Source organism: Mustelus asterias, unplaced genomic scaffold (genome assembly GCF_964213995.1).
Source record: "Mustelus asterias unplaced genomic scaffold, sMusAst1.hap1.1 HAP1_SCAFFOLD_298, whole genome shotgun sequence".
Lineage (NCBI taxonomy): Eukaryota > Metazoa > Chordata > Chondrichthyes > Carcharhiniformes > Triakidae > Mustelus > Mustelus asterias.
In genome coordinates, this window is record NW_027590262.1 from 1 (window position 1) to 15,568 (window position 15,568).

Genomic DNA, 15,568 nt, shown 5'->3' on the forward strand with positions numbered 1-15,568 from the left:
CCCTCCCTCGGCCCCCCCCCCTCCCTCGGCCCCCCCCCCTCCTCGGCCCCCCCCCCTCCCTCGGCCCCCCCCCTCCCTCGGCCCCCCCTCGGCCCCCCCCCTCCCTCGGCCCTCCCCCTCCCGCGGCACCCCCCCCGTCGCCTCGGGGGCCCCCCGTCCCCCCCTCGCCTCGGGCACGTCCCCCCCTCGCCTCGGGGCCCCCCCCGTCCCCCCTCGCCTCGGCGCTCCCCCCTCCCTCCCTCCCTCCCTCCCTCCCTCGCCCCGGCTCCCCCCCCTCACCCCTCCTCCCCCCTCCCCCCCACCTCCTCCCCCCTCCCCCCCACTGCCGCACCCCTCCCCGGCCCCGCCGCCCCACTTCCCCCCCACCGCCGCCCCCTTCCGGCCCCTGCCCCTCCCTCTCCGGCTCCCCTCTGACGCTCTCTTTTCTTTTTCTCTGTGCAGGGCCTGTCCGAGGTATTGACTTTCACGAGCAGCAACCTCTGTTTGTATCTGGTGGTGATGACTACAAGATTAAGGTGGGTGTTTATTGCAAGAGTTGGTGCACGATCCTTGGTGGAGCAGAACTCTACTCCTCGCTTGCTCTTTGATCTGTTCTTGGTTCAGTATGTTTTTAGAACAGTTCTCTCTGTCCTCTGCAGGTCTGGAATTACAAACTCCGGCGATGCCTCTTCACCTTGCTTGGCCACCTGGATTATATTCGTACCACCTTCTTTCATCATGTGAGTTACTGCAAGTGTGGAGGAGATGGGTTTGAGTGGGAGAGATGCTAGCACAGCAATCAGAGCTTGGGGAGGGTCTAAACTGGTCGTGTGGAGACCAGAACTGTGCACAGTGCTCCAAGTGTGGTCTAACCGAGGGATATGGAGACCAGAACTGTGCACAGTGCTCCAAGTGTGGTCTAACTGAGGGATATGGAGACCAGAACTGTGCACAGTGCTCCAAGTGTGGTCTAACTGAGGGATATGGAGACCAGAACTGTGCACAGTGCTCCAAGTGTGGTCTAACTGAGGGATATGGAGACCAGAACTGTGCACAGTGCTCCAAGTGTGGTCTAACCGAGGGATATGGAGACCAGAACTGTGCACAGTGCTCCAAGTGTGGTCTAACTGAGGGATATGGAGACCAGAACTGTGCACAGTGCCCCAAGTGTGGTCTAACCGAGGGACACGGAGACCAGAACTGTGTACAGTGCTCCAAGTGTGGTCTAACTGAGGGATATGGAGACCAGAACTGTGCACAGTGCTCCAAGTGTGGTCTAACTGAGGGATATGGAGACCAGAACTGTGCACAGTGCTCCAAGTGTGGTCTAACCGAGGGATATGGAGACCAGAACTGTGCACAGTGCTCCAAGTGTGGTCTAACTGAGGGATATGGAGACCAGGCTGTGCACAGTGCTCCAAGTGTGGTCTAACTGAGGGATATGGAGACCAGAACTGTGCACAGTGCTCCAAGTGTGGTCTAACCGAGGGACACGGAGACCAGAAATAAAAATAGAAAATGAGAAAAGTCTGATCAGATCTGGCAGCATCTGTGGAGAGAGAAACAGAGTTACTGTCTCAAGTCCGTATGCCTCCACCTCAGAGCTGAAGAGGGGAGTAAATGTGATGGATTATATACTGTGCCAGAGGGTGGAGCCGAGAAGAAGGCTGGTGATAGGTGGGAGCTATGGGAGATTGTAACAAAGATAAGTCGGTCAGAAGACCGAAGAGGTGTTAATCATCATAGAAACCCTACAGTACAGAAAGAGGCCATTCGGCCCATCGAGTCTGCACCGACCACAATCCCACCCAGGCCCGACCCCCATCTCCCTACACAGTTACCCACTAATTCCTCCAACCTACGCATCCCAGGACACGAAGGGCAATTTTTAGCATGGCCAATTAACCTAACCTGCACATCTTTGGACTGTGGGAGGAAACCGGAGCACCCGGAGGAAACCCACGCAGACACGAGGAGAATGTGCAAACTCCACACAGACAGTGACCCGAGCCGGGAATCGAACCCAGGTCCATGGAGCTGTGAAGCAGCAGTGCTAACCACTGTGCTACCATGCCGCCCCAATGGCAGCGCAAAGGACTGGAAGGTTCTAATAGCGGCATGCTATTTGAATTTAATAATCTGAAATTAAAATGGTGACCATGAAATGATTGTAGATTCCCATCAGATTCGCTAATGTGCTTTAGGGAAGGAAATCTGCTGTCCTCACCCAGTCTGGCCTACTTGCGACTCCAGACCCCCACAGCAATGTGGTTGACTCTCAACTGCCCAAGGGCAATAAATGCTGGCCAGCCAGTGAGGCCCATGTCCCACGAATGAATAAAAAAAAAAGTTAAGATTGCAGAATGTGTTAATACCAGAACAAAGGCCAGTGCTCGGTGAAAGCAAAACTGAAGGACAAGTGACAGCCCTGTGGAGGCGGGAGGTTTGCATTGGGACAATAAACGTTTTTTGGATTAGGCAAAGGAGGGATCAAGATGGAGGCGACTGGTCACAGTCTAAAGTTGTTGAATTCAACATTGAATCCCAAAGATTGCAACACATCCCGTTGGAAAATTAGATGCTGCTCTGCCCAGTTTGCGTTGGGCTTCACTGGAGCATTGTAGCAGGCCAAGGATGGGGATGAGAGCAAGGTGCTGAATTAAAATGGCATGCAATGGGAAGGTTGGGGTCATGCTTGTGGGCTGAGCGAAGGTGTTTGCAAAGTGGTCACCCAGTCTGCATTCGATCTCCCCAGTGGAGGGTCGATCACTTTGGGAGCATCGAAAACAGTGGCCCAAATTGAAAGAAGTGCAAGTGAAAAGCTGCTTAACCTGAAAGTAGTGACTGGGCCCTTGGACGATGAGCAGGAAGGAGGTTGGGAGCAAGTGTGGACAAGGACAACTCTATCATGGTTCTGGAAGGGAGGGCAGAGGTGCGGGGGAGATGGGCAGACTCGCTTAAGTGCCCTGCTAACCACAGTGGGGAGAAGAGGGTTCCTCTGTTCAGGAAGAGGGTAGACATGTCAGAAACTGGAGCACCCGGAGGAAACCCATGCACACACAGGGAGAACGTTTAAACTCCACACACACAGTCACCCAAGGCCAGAATTGAACCCGGTTTTTGGTAGCAGTGCTAACCATTGTGTCACTGTGCTGCCCATAAGGTGGAGTCCTTACAGGGAGAGGGACGTGAGGAACTGTAGTTGAGGTGACTGGGAGTTGGTGAGTTTGTAATGAATATTGGTTGTCAGTCTATCACCAGAAATGTAGATAGAGAGGTGAAGGAAGATTAGTTGTGCAAAAGATTAAATCATCAGGGGTGATCAGCGAGATGGATTCAGAACTGGTTTGACTGTCGAAGACAGGTGGAAGGGTGGTTTTCTAGTTTGTAGACTAGACGGGATTGAGGTTCATAAGGAGGAGGTGTTAGCAATTCTGGAAAGTGTGAAAATAGATAAGTTCCCCTGGGCCAGATGGGATTTATCCTAGGATTCTCTGGGAAGCTAGGGAGGAGATTGCCGAGCCTTTAGCTTTGATCTTTGTCATCATTGTCTACAGGAATAGTGCCAGAAGACTGGAGGATAGCAAATGTTGTCCCCTTGTTCAAGAAGGGGAGTAGGGACAACCCTGGTAATTATAGACCGGTGAGCCTTACTTCTGTTGTGGGCAAAGTTTTGGAAAGGATTATAAGAGATAGGATTTATAATCATCTAGAAAGGAATAATTTGATTAGGGATAGTCAACACGGTTTTGTGAAAGGTAGGTCGTGCCTCACAAACCTTATTGAGTTCTTTGAGAAGGTGACCAAAGAGGTGGATGAGGGTAAAGCAGTTGATGTGGTGTACATGGATTTCAGTAAAGCGTTTGATAAGGTTCCCCATGGTAGGCTATTGCAACAAATATGGAGGCATGGGATTGAGGGTGACTTTGCGGTTTGGATCAGAAATTGGCTAGCTGTAAGAAGACAGAGGGTGGTGGTTGATGGGAAATGTTCATCCTGGAGTTCAGTTACGAGTGGTGTACCGCAAGGATCTGTTTTGTGGCCACTGCTGTTTGTCATTTTTATAAATGACCTGGATGAGGGTGTAGAAGGCTGGGTTAGTAACTTTGCAGATGACACTAAAGTCGGTGGAGTTGTGGACAGTGCGGAAGGATGTTGCAGGTTACAGAGGGACATAGATAAGCTGCAGAGCTGGGCTGAGAGGTGGCAAATGGAGTTTAATGCGGAAAAGTGTGAGGTGATTCACTTTGGAAGGAGTAACAGGAATACAGAGTACTGGGCTAATGGTAAGATACTTGGTAGTGTGTATGAGCAGAGAGATCTCGGTGTCCATGTGCATAGATCCCTGAAAGTTGGCACCCAGGTTGATAGGGTTGTTAAGAAGGCGTACAGTGTGTTAGCTTTTATTGGTAGAGGGATTGAGTTTCGGATCCATGATGTCATGTTGCAGCTGTACAAAGCTCTGGTGCGGCCGCACTTGGAGTATTGCATACAGTTCTGGTCGCCGCATTATAGGAAGGATGTGGAAGCATTGGAAAGGGTGCAGAGGAGATTTACCAGGATGTTGCCTGGTATGGTGAGAAGGTCTTATGAGGAAAGGCTGAGTGACTTGAGGCTGTTTTCGTTAGAGAGAAGAAGGTTAAGAGGTGACTTAATAGAGGCATACAAGATGATCAGAGGATTAGATAGGGTGGATAGTGAGAGCCTTTTTCCTCGGATGGTGATGGCTAGCACGAGGGGACATAGCTTTAAATTGAGAGGTGATAGATATAGGACAGATGTCAGAGGTAGGTACCTCCAAATCTAACACCTGACCTGGTTCATTACCCAGTACCAAATCCAATGTGGCCTCGCCTCTTGTTGGCCTATCTACATACTGCGTCAGGAAACTCTCCTGCACACATTGGACAAAAACTGACCCATCTAAAGTACTCAAACTATAGCGTTTCCAGTCAATATTTGTAAAGTTAAAGTCCCCCATAACAACTACCCTGTTACTTTCGCTCCTATCCAGAATCATCTTTGCAATCCTTTCCTCTACATCTCTGGAACTTTTTGGAGGCCTATAGAAAACTCCCAACAGGGTGACCTCTCCTTTCCTGTTTCTAACCTCAGCCCATACTACCTCAGTAGACGAGTCCTCATCAAACGTCCTTTCTGCCACCGTAATACTGTCCTTGACTAACAATGCCACACCTCCCCCTCTTTTACCACCTTCCCTGATTTTACTGAAACATCTAAACCCCGGAACCTGCAACAACCATTCCTGTCCCTGCTCTATCCATGTCTCCGAGATGGCCACAACATCGAAGTCCCAGGTACCAACCCATGCTGCAAGTTCACCCACCTTATTCCGGATGCTTCTGGTGTTGAAGTAGACACACTCCAAAACACCTTCCAGCCTGCCTGTACACTCCTGCGACCTTGAAACCTTATTCATGACCTCACCACTCTCATCCTCCTGTATACTGGAGCAATAACTCAGGTTCCCATTCCCCTGCCGAATTAGTTTAAACCCTCCCGAAGAGCATTAGCAAATTCCCCCCCCCAGAATATTGGTACCCCTCTGGTCCAGGTGAAGACCACCCCGTTTGTAGAGGTCCCACCTACCCCAGAATGAGCCCCAATTATCCAGGTATCTGAATCCTTCCCTCCTGCACCATTCCTGTAGCCACGTGTTCAACTGTTCTCTCTCCCTATTCCTCTCCTCGCTAGCACGTGGCACGGGTGACAAACCAGAGATAACTCTATTTATTCTAGCTCTAAGCTTCGTGTGGGGTAATAATGTAATCAGTTGGGAGCTTTTTCCCAGGTCAGAAATGACAATTACAAGAGGGCACAAGGTAAGGGGGGAAAGTTTCAGTGGAGATGTGCGGAGGAAGTTTTTTTACACAGAGGGTTGTGGTGGCCTGGAATGCACTGCCAAGTGAGGTGGTTGAGGCAGATATGTTAGCGACATTTAAGACTTATCTGGATAGACAGATGAACAGATGGGGAATGGAGGGTTACAAGTGGTTGGTCTAGATAGGACAACGTGATCAGCGCAGGCTTGGAGGGCCGAAGGGCCTGTTCCTGTGCTGTACTGTTCTTTGCCCTTTGAAGAGAAGGGATGTGTAAGAGATGGACCATGTCAGAGGGGTGGGAATGAGAAACAAAATCAATACATTTTTCTAGCTCCAGATGAGAGTGTGAAGCGGCGCCGATATAGTCATCAACACAATGGAAAAAGAGTTGCAGGAGAGGACCAGAGTAGGACTGGAACAAGAAATGTTCTACATGACCCACAAAAAAACCTGGTTATGGATATCCTGTGTGGATATCCATAACCACACCTTTTATTTGCAGGAAGCGAGACATGTTACAGTGGGAGGTAGTGGCGTTGTCACTGGGCTAATAATCCACGCGTCCAAAAGAAGATCTGTGGATCTGGGTTCGAATCCCACCATGGCAGATGATAACATTTGAATTCAATAAAAATCTGACATTACAAGTCTAATGATGACCAGGAAACCATTGTTGATTGTTGTGAAAACCTATCTGGTTCATTAATGCCCTTTAGGGAAGGGAATCTGCCGTCAGTCCTACCTGTGACTCCAGATCCACAGCAATGTGGTTGACTCTTAAATGCCCTGGGAAATGGACAATACATGAGCAATAAATTAACTTTTGAAAAAAGGAGGAAATTTAAGTGAGGGAACGAGTTCAACAAGAGGAGAGTGCTGGTGGATGGGGATTGTTTGGGCCTCTGTCCTGCTGTGGTTAACAGGGCTCTCAAACGTGTCCGACCCATCTCCTTGCTCACTGTCCAAGGGCTGAAACACTCCTTCCAGGCGAGGCAGCATTTCATTTGCACTCCTTCAGTCTGCTTTACTGTATTTGCTGTTCCCAATGCGGTCTCTTCTACATTGGGGAGACTAAATACCCACATAAGATTAATCCTGAAGCAGGTGCATTAAGTTGGTTTGCTTTTCCCGACAGGAATATCCCTGGATCTTGAGTGCTTCCGATGACCAAACAATCCGAATTTGGAATTGGCAGTCACGGACTTGTGTGTGGTAAGTGCTTGGAGAGGGAGTAGTGAATGGGTGGGCCAAGGGGATGGGTCTGTATCATGGGAAATGGACTGGAAATCTCCAATATCCGGGGGAACGGAGCAGGAATCTCCAATGTCTGGGGAAGCGGGGTAGGAATCTCTGATGTCTCGAGAAAGGGGTGGAAATCATTGATATCTCCCGAATGGGGTCGGAATCTCTGTCTGGGGGAAAGGAGATTTGCTTCAGTGAAGGTGACGGTGGGGGTGGCAGGGGTCATATCTGAGGGGGTTTGGGGCACTGGAGGGGAGAATTCAAAGTTATTCTGTTGAAATGAATTATGATTTGTTTTTCATCTCTTACCTTGTTCCCTCCTCCCCTCTTCCCCCTGCGCCTTCCACCTGCCCTTTTGCTTCCCCACCCCATCAGTGTGCTAACCGGACATAACCATTATGTGATGTGCGCCCAGTTCCACCCATCAGAAGATCTGGTTGTTTCGGCTAGCCTGGACCAGACAGTCCGGGTCTGGGACATTTCCGGTAAGTCATAGCCTCGGGGTGTGCAGCGAGAACAGAAATGATGGGGAGGTGCTGGAGATCCATGGCGTTCACTGAGTCAGGGGGTGTGGAGCAGCATATTCGGAGAGGGCTTGGGAGAATGCCAGTTCACTCTCCCACTCCACCCTGGTAGCTGTGCAATGCTGACCCAGTCTGTTTATAACCATGGTATTGATTTTCTGAGCACTTACCCATCCATAGTTAAGATCACACCTTTCCACCCCAAAATGAAATCCCCTATCGCAAGTCAGCTGGTAACCCTCGACTTTTCTAACACTTACTATCCCTCCCCTCTCACACCATCCACAAGCATAATCTCACCCAAACCTCTGCTGCTTCCCTGCCCTGTGTCCTGAACACACTCGGCCCCACGGAACTCTCGGCCCCACGGAACTCTCGGTCCCATACCCCATCACCCCCGTGCTACTCGTGTGCCATCCAGCAACACCGCATCCTCCTCACTCCCTATCTCTGTGACTTCCTACAGCCCTCACTATCTCTGTAACCTACTCCAGCCTCTCCAATCCTCCCTACTTCTGCAACCTCCCCCAGTGCCCTGCAACCCTCCCTATCTCTGCACCCTTCTCCAGCCCCTACACCTCTCCCTATCTCTGTAATCTACTTAACTCCCTACAATCCTCGCTATCTCTGACCTACTCCAGCTCGGATAACTCTCCGGGATCTCTGCGTTCCCCCAATTCAGGCCTCTTGAACATTGCCCCGATTCCTATGGCTTCACCATTGGTGGCTGTGCCTTCAGCTGCCTGCAGCCTTTAGCTCTGGAAGTCCCTCCCTAAACTTCTCTCTCTCCCTCTCTATCTCTCTCTCTGTCCTCCTTTAAGTCGATACTGAAAACCTTCCCCTTTTCACCAAACTTTTCACCGTCCATGATAGATCCTCACATAGCTCAGAACCAAATGTTATTTTATAACATTCCTATGAAACCCTTGTCAAACATGTAAGCATTGTACTGCATTAACATCTGTCCATCACTCTCTTAAAGAGAAAATGCTGGAAAATCTCAGCAGGTCTGGAAACATCTGTAAGGAGAGAAAGAGCTGATGTTTCGAGCCTATAATGACCCTTTGTAAAAGGTCATCTCCCTGCCTGTCTCTCTCTCTCCCTGCCTGTCTCTCTCTCTCTCTCTCCCTGCCTGTCTCTCTCTCTCTCTCCCTGCCTGTCTCTCTCTCTCTCTCTCTCTCACTCTCTCCCTGCCTGTCTCTCTCTCTCTCTCACTGCCTGTCTCTCCATTGTAAAAAGTCTCACAACACCAGGTTAAAGTCCAATAGGTTTATTTGGTAGCACAAGCCACTAGCTTTCGGAGCGCTGCCCCTTCATCAGGTGAGTGGGAGTTCTGTTCACAAGCAGGGCATATAAAGACACAAACTCAATTTACAAAATAATGGTTGGAATGCGAGTCTTTACAGGTAATCAAGTCTTAAAGGTATAGACAATGTGAGTGGAGAGAGGGTTAAGCACAGGTTAAAGAGATGTGTATTGTCTCCAGCCAGGACAGTTAGTGAGATTTTGCAAGCCCAGGCAAGTCGTGGGGGTTACAGATAGTGTGACATGAACCCAAGATCCTGGTTGAGGCTGTCCTGATGTGTACGGAACTTGGCTATCAGTTTCTGCTCAGCGACTCTGTGTTGTCGTGTGTCGTGAAGGCCGCCTTGGAGAACGCTTACCCGAAGATCAGAGGCTGAATGCCCGTGACCGCTGAAGTGCTCCCCCACAGGAAGAGAACAGTCTTGCCTGGTGATTGTCGAGCGGTGTTCATTCATTCGTTGTCATAGCGTCTGCATGGTTTCCCCAATGTACCATGCCTCGGGACATCCTTTCCTGCAGCGTATCAGGTAGACAACGTTGGCCGAGATCAGGTAGACAACGTTGGCCGAGTTGCAAGAGTAGGTACCGTGTACCTGGTGGATGGTGTTCTCACGTGAGATGATGGCGTCTGTGTCGATGTTCCGGCACGTCTTGCAGAGGTTGCTGTGGCAGGGTTGTGTGGTGTCGTGGTCACTATTCTCCTGAAGGCTGGGTAGTTTGCTGCGGACAATGGTCTGTTTGAGGTTGTGCGGTTGTTTGAAGGCAAGAAGTGGGGGTGTGGGGATGGCCTTGGCGAGATGTTCGTCTCCATCGATGACATGTTGAAGGCTCCGGAGGAGAACATCTCTTACTGTGTTTATCCCAGTCCAACGCTGGCATCTCCACATCATGTCTCTCCATTGACAAAGAGTCATATGGGCTCGAAACGTCAGCTCCTTTCTCTCCTCCCAGATGCTGCCAGACTTGCTGAGATTTTCCAGCATTTTCTCTTGGTTTCAGATTCCAGCATTCGCAGTAATTTGTTTTTATTTTTCCCTGTCTCTCTGCCTGCCCCTTTGTCCCTGGGCCTGCCCCCCCCCGCCGTTCCTGCCCCTCTTCCCCCCCCCCCTCCCCGCCCCTCTCCCCCCCCGTTCCTGCCCCTCTCCCCCCCCTCCCCCGTTCCTGCCCCTCTCCCCCCCTCCCCCGTTCCTGCCCCTCTCCCCCCCCTCCCCCGTTCCTGCCCCTCTCCCCCCCTTCCCCCGTTCCTGCCCCTCTCCCCCCTCCCCCGTTCCTCCCCCCTCCCCCGTTCCTGCCCCTCTCCCCCCCACCCCGTTCCTGCTCCTCTCCCCCCCTCCCCCGTTCCTGCCCCTCTCCCCCCCCTCCCCGTTCCTGCCCCTCTCCCCCCCTCCCCCGTTCCTGCCCCTCTCCCCCCCCCCCCCCCGTTCCTGCCCCTCTCCCCCCCCTCCCCCGTTCCTGCCCCTCTCCCCCCCCTCCCCCGTTCCTGCCCCTCTCCCCCCCCCCTCCCCCGTTCCTGCCCCTCTCCCCCCCTCCCCCGTTCCTGCCCCTCGCCCCCTCCCGTTCCTGCCCCTCTCCCCCCCCCTCCCCGTTCCTGCCCCTCTCCCCCTCCCCCGTTCCTGCCCCTCTCCCCCCCCTCCCCCGTTCCTGCCCCTCTCCCCCCCCTCCCCCGTTCCTGCCCCTCTCCCCCCCCTCCCCCGTTCCTGCCCCTCTCCCCCCTCCCCGTTCCTGCCCCTCTCCCCCCACCCCCGTTCCTGCCCCTCTCTCCCCCCCTCCCCCGTTCCTGCCCCCCTCCCCCTCCCCCGTTTCTGCCCCTCTCCCCCCCCTCCCCCGTTCCTGCCCCCTCTCCCCCCCCCTCCCCCGTTCCTGCCCCTCTCCCCCCCCTCCCCCGTTCCTGCCCCTCTCCTCCCCCCCCCCCCCCCGTTCCTGCCCCTCTCCCCCCTCCCCCGTTCCTGCCCCTCTCCCCCCCTCCCCCGTTCCTGCCCCTCTCCCCCCCCTCCCCCGTTCCTGCCCCTCTCCCCCCCTCCCCCGTTCCTGCCCCTCTCCCCCCCCCTCCCCCGTCCTGCCCCTCTCCCCCCCTCCCCCGTTCCTGCCCCTCTCCCCCCCTCCCCCGTTCCTGCCCCCCTCCCCCCCCTCCCCCGTTCCTGCCCCCCTCCCCCCCTCCCCCGTTCCTGCCCCCCTCCCCCCTCCCCCGTTCCTGCCCCCTCCCCCCCTCCCCCGTTCCTGCCCCTCTCCCCCCCCTCCCCGTTCCTGCCCCTCTCCCCCCCTCCCCGTTCCTGCCCCTCTCCCCCCCTCCCCCGTTCCTGCCCCTCTCCCCCCCTCCCCCGTTCCTGCCCCTCTCCCCCCCTCCCCCGTTCCTGCCCCTCTCCCCCCCTCCCCCGTTCCTGCCCCTCTCCCCCCTCCCCCGTTCCTGCCCCTCTCCCCCCCTCCCCCGTTCCTGCCCCTCTCCCCCCCTCCCCCGTTCCTGCCCCTCCCCCCTCCCCGTTCCTGCCCCTCTCCCCCCTCCCCGTTCCTGCCCCTCTCCCCCCCTCCCCCGTTCCTGCCCCTCTCCCCCCCTCCCCCGTTCCTGCCCCTCTCCCCCCTCCCCCGTTCCTGCCCCTCTCCCCCCTCCCCCGTTCCTGCCCCTCTCCCCCCTCCCCCGTTCCTGCCCCTCTCCCCCCTCCCCCGTTCCTGCCCCTCTCCCCCCCTCCCCCGTTCCTGCCCCTCTCCCCCCCTCCCCGTTCCTGCCCCTCTCCCCCCCTCCCCCGTTCCTGCCCCTCTCCCCCCCTCCCCCGTTCCTGCCCCCTCTCCCGCCCCCCCCCCGTTCCTGCCCCTCTCTCCCCCCCTCCCCCGTTCCTGCCCCTCTCTTCCCCCCCCCCCCCCCCCCCACCCTCTCTCTGCCCCCTTCTCGGCCGGCCTCTGTCTGTCTCTCTGTCTGCCTGCCTCTTTGTCTCTCTCTCTCTGACCCCATGCTGAATTTTCGTGTCAGGTCTCCGAAAGAAGAATCTCTCTCCTGGGGCAGTGGAGAGTGATGTCCGAGGGATTTCTGGCGTTGATCTCTTTGGGACCACGGATGCTGTGGTCAAGCATGTCTTGGAGGTGAGTGTTGGACTGTGAATCCAGAGAGCCTAATTTACTGAAGCACCCTGGGAAGATGAAATTCTCATTAAAATTTCACTTTAGAAACATACAGAGTAGGAGCATGAGTAGGCCATTCGGCCCTTCAAGCCTGTTCCATCGTTCATTATGATCATGGCTGATCATCAAACTGAATAGGCTGCCCTACCGTTCCCCATATCCTTCGATCCCCTTCGCCCAAGAGGTCTATCAAACTGCTTTTTGAAAGCTTGCGATGTTTTGGCCTTAACTGACTTCTGTATTAGTCAATTACACAGGTTGACCATTCTCTGGGTGAAGAACTTTCTCCTCATCTCAGTTAACCCCGTATCCTTAGATCTGTGACCCCTGATTCTGGATATCCTCACCATTGGGAACATCCTTCCTTTATCTTCCCTGTCGAGTCCTGTTTGAATTTTATAGATTTTTGCGATATCCCCCCTCATTCTTCGAAACTCCAGCCAATATAATCCTGACGCAATCTCTCCTCACTTGTCAGTCCTGCCATCCCAGGAATCAAGCTGGCCAACCTTTGCTGCAATCTCCAGAACATCCTTCCTCCGATAAGGAGACCAAAAATGCAACAATACTTCAGATGTGGTCTCACCAAGGCCCTGCATTATTGCAGTAAAACAGCCCTGCTCTTGTAAGAACATAAGAACATAAGAAATAGGAGCAGGAGTAGGCCATCTGGCCCTTCGAGCCTGCCCCGCCATTCAATAAGATCATGGCTGATCTGAAGCGAATCAGTTCCACTTACCCGCCTGCTCCCCATATCCCCTAATTCCCTTATTGATCAGAAAACTATCTACCCGTGATTTAAACTCGAATCTTCTTGCTATGAAAGCCAACATACCATTTGCCGCTTCTATCGCCTTCTACCCCTGCGCGCTTACCTTCAGTGAGTGGTGTACCAGGACACCTCATTGCACATTGCTCTTTCTTAATTTATAGCTATTCAGATACCCTGTCTTCCAGTTTCCGCTACCAAAGCAGTTAATCCATTGTTCTGCACCTTTTCCAACTGCAAATCCAATTCAATTATTCATGTAAAAAGAGGCAAGCAATTCTTCAAATGAAACAGCAGAGCGACACGATGGCACAGTGGTTAGCATTGCTGTCTCACGGTGCCAGGGACCTGGGTTCAATTCCCATCTTGGGTCACTGTCTGTGTGGAGTTTGCACGTTTTCCCCCCCGTGTCTGCATGGGTTTCCTCCGGGTGCTCCGGTTTCCTCCCACAGTCCAAAGATGTGCAGGTTAGGTGGATTGGCCATGCCAAATTCTCCCTCAGTGTACCCGAACAGGCGCCGGAGTGTGGCGACTCGGGGATTTTCACAGTAACTTCATTGCCGTGTGAAAGTAAGCCTACTTGTGACTAATTAATAAACTTAAAGCTTGCTATAAACAATCAGTACAGCAAAGATATGTTTCTTCTCAATCAACCAAGCAGTAAAGCCCTGTTGCGGGCCTGGCCTGCTGCTTCACATACTCCGTTCTTTCACACTACTTTTAGCTTTGGGCCAGGACTATATCAAGTTGCTAGTCAGATGGGCAGGATAGTGGCAAATGGAATTTAACCCTGAAAAGTGATGTGATACATTTTGGGAGGACTAACAAGGCAAGGGACTACACAATGAATGGTAGCACACAGAGGACCAGAGGAACCTTTGAGTGCATGTCCATAGATCTCTGAAGGCAGCAGGACAGGTAAATAAGGTGGTTAAGAAGCCATATGGGATACGATGCTGTTTCGAATCTGACCCTCTTGTGTGTTCTTTCCCCGACTCTACCCCATCCATCTCCACAGGGTCACGATCGAGGCGTCAACTGGGCAGCCTTCCATCCCAGCATGCCGCTGATCGTGTCGGGTGCGGATGACCGGCAGGTAAAGATTTGGCGGATGAACGGTGAGTCCATCTCCTGTGTGCTTCTTTCTGCTCCCTCATTCTCCTCGCTGCTGGGACACAGCGTGTGCTGTCACAACCCAGAGGGGAGGAGTGTAGCGTCTGTTTCTAATTCCAATACTCCCCGGGTCACTACCTATACTTCACTGATTCTCCAGCTGTGCTTCATTTATAAATCTGAGTGAGCGCTCAATAACCAGCTGACTTCAATAAACAACAATTATTAGTTTCTTATAAAACCAGACTGGTCAATTAGAGAGGCAAAGATTATTAACACGCAGCGTTAAATAAGGAAGGGTGATAAATACTTGCTAATTACCCCATCAATTTCACTTAGATTCGCACACTCCCGCTTGCCCCCTCCCGCACCCCCAACGCCGGCACCCTTGGGCCGGCACCCTTGCTCACTTGCCTTCCTGGCCTTTTGCTTGCCCACCCGCGAGGGGTAGATTGGCCAGGTTCAATTGTCCCTTGGTGCCAGGGGTATGAAGAGGGTAAATTAATGTGGTTACGGGGATAGGGCCTGGCTGGGATTGTCATCGGTGCAGGCTTGATGGGCTGAATGGCCTTTCTGCACTGTCGGGATTCTATGATTGTGAGCATTTTGTAACAGGTGCCACCCCCCCCGAAGCAGCAACCCCAGTCCTTGCATTGACCCTTTACGGGGGAGGGGGGGGGAATGTCTTGTAAAACCACAAATGTCTCCAGACCTTGCAGATGAGCCATTTTTTCTTGATGTCTATGAAGGGCTCGGACCAGCGATCAGCCTGACCCCCTCTCTGTCTCTTTCTCAGATTCAAAGGCCTGGGAGGTGGACACTTGTCGCGGCCACTACAACAATGTCTCGTGCGCCGTATTCCACCCCCGTCAAGAACTCATCCTCAGCAACTCGGAGGACAAGAGCATCAGGGTCTGGGACATGTCCAAAAGGTGAGAGTTCACCCGAGGAAAGGCCAGCGGTCAGTGGACAAACGGGGACCGAGCAGTGTGGGGGTCAGAGACAAAACGGGACCAAATGACATGATGTCAGAGGAGGCAAGCACTGGCTGTTGCATGGCCGGGGGGTGCCGGGGCTGGAAGTGGCACGGCCGGGGGGTGCCGAGGCTGGAAGTGGCACGGCCGGGGAGTGCCGAGGCTGGAAGTGGCACGGCCGGGGGGTGCCGAGGCTGGAAGTGGCACGGCTGTGGGGGTGCCGGGGCTGGAAGTGGCACGGCTGTGGGGGTGCCGAGGCTGGAAGTGGCACGGCCGGGAGGGGTGCCGGGGCTGGAAGTGGCACGGGGCTGTGGGGGTGCCGAGGCTGGAAGTGGCACGGCTGTGGGGGTGCCGAGGCTGGAAGTGGCACGGCCGGGAGGGGTGCCGGGGCTGGAAGTGGCACGGGGCTGTGGGGGTGCCGAGGCTGGAAGTGGCACGGCTGTGGGGGTGCCGGGGCTGGAAGTGGCACGGCTGTGGGGGTGCCGGGGCTGGAAGTGGCACGGCCGGGGGGTGCCGGGGCTGGAAGTGGCACGGCTGTGGGAGTGCCGAGGCTGGAAGTGGCGCGGCTGTGGGGGTGCCGAGGCTGGAAGTGGCACGGCCGGGGAGTGCCGAGGCTGGAAGTGGCGCGGCTGTGGGAGTGCCGAGGCTGGAAGTGGCACGGCTGTGGGAGTGCCGAGGCTGGAAGTGGCGCGGCTGTGGGAGTGCCGA

The 15,568-nt window shown here is 54.2% G+C and overlaps 1 protein-coding gene across 1 annotated transcript in view; it reads left to right on the top strand.

Moving 5' to 3' along the window:
• Positions 1 to 441: 441 nt before the first annotated feature.
• The window catches only part of copa (COPI coat complex subunit alpha), a gene marked incomplete at its 5' end in the record, with an annotated part of 63,611 nt that continues 48,484 nt past the window's right edge, over positions 442 to 15,568 (top strand). The window contains 7 exons of the mRNA XM_078204287.1: positions 442 to 515; positions 639 to 719; positions 6,958 to 7,034; positions 7,440 to 7,549; positions 11,856 to 11,965; positions 13,792 to 13,891; positions 14,683 to 14,818. Of these exons, the coding sequence (XP_078060413.1) occupies positions 442 to 515; positions 639 to 719; positions 6,958 to 7,034; positions 7,440 to 7,549; positions 11,856 to 11,965; positions 13,792 to 13,891; positions 14,683 to 14,818 (688 nt within the window). The remainder of the gene's footprint in view (positions 516 to 638; positions 720 to 6,957; positions 7,035 to 7,439; positions 7,550 to 11,855; positions 11,966 to 13,791; positions 13,892 to 14,682; positions 14,819 to 15,568) is intronic.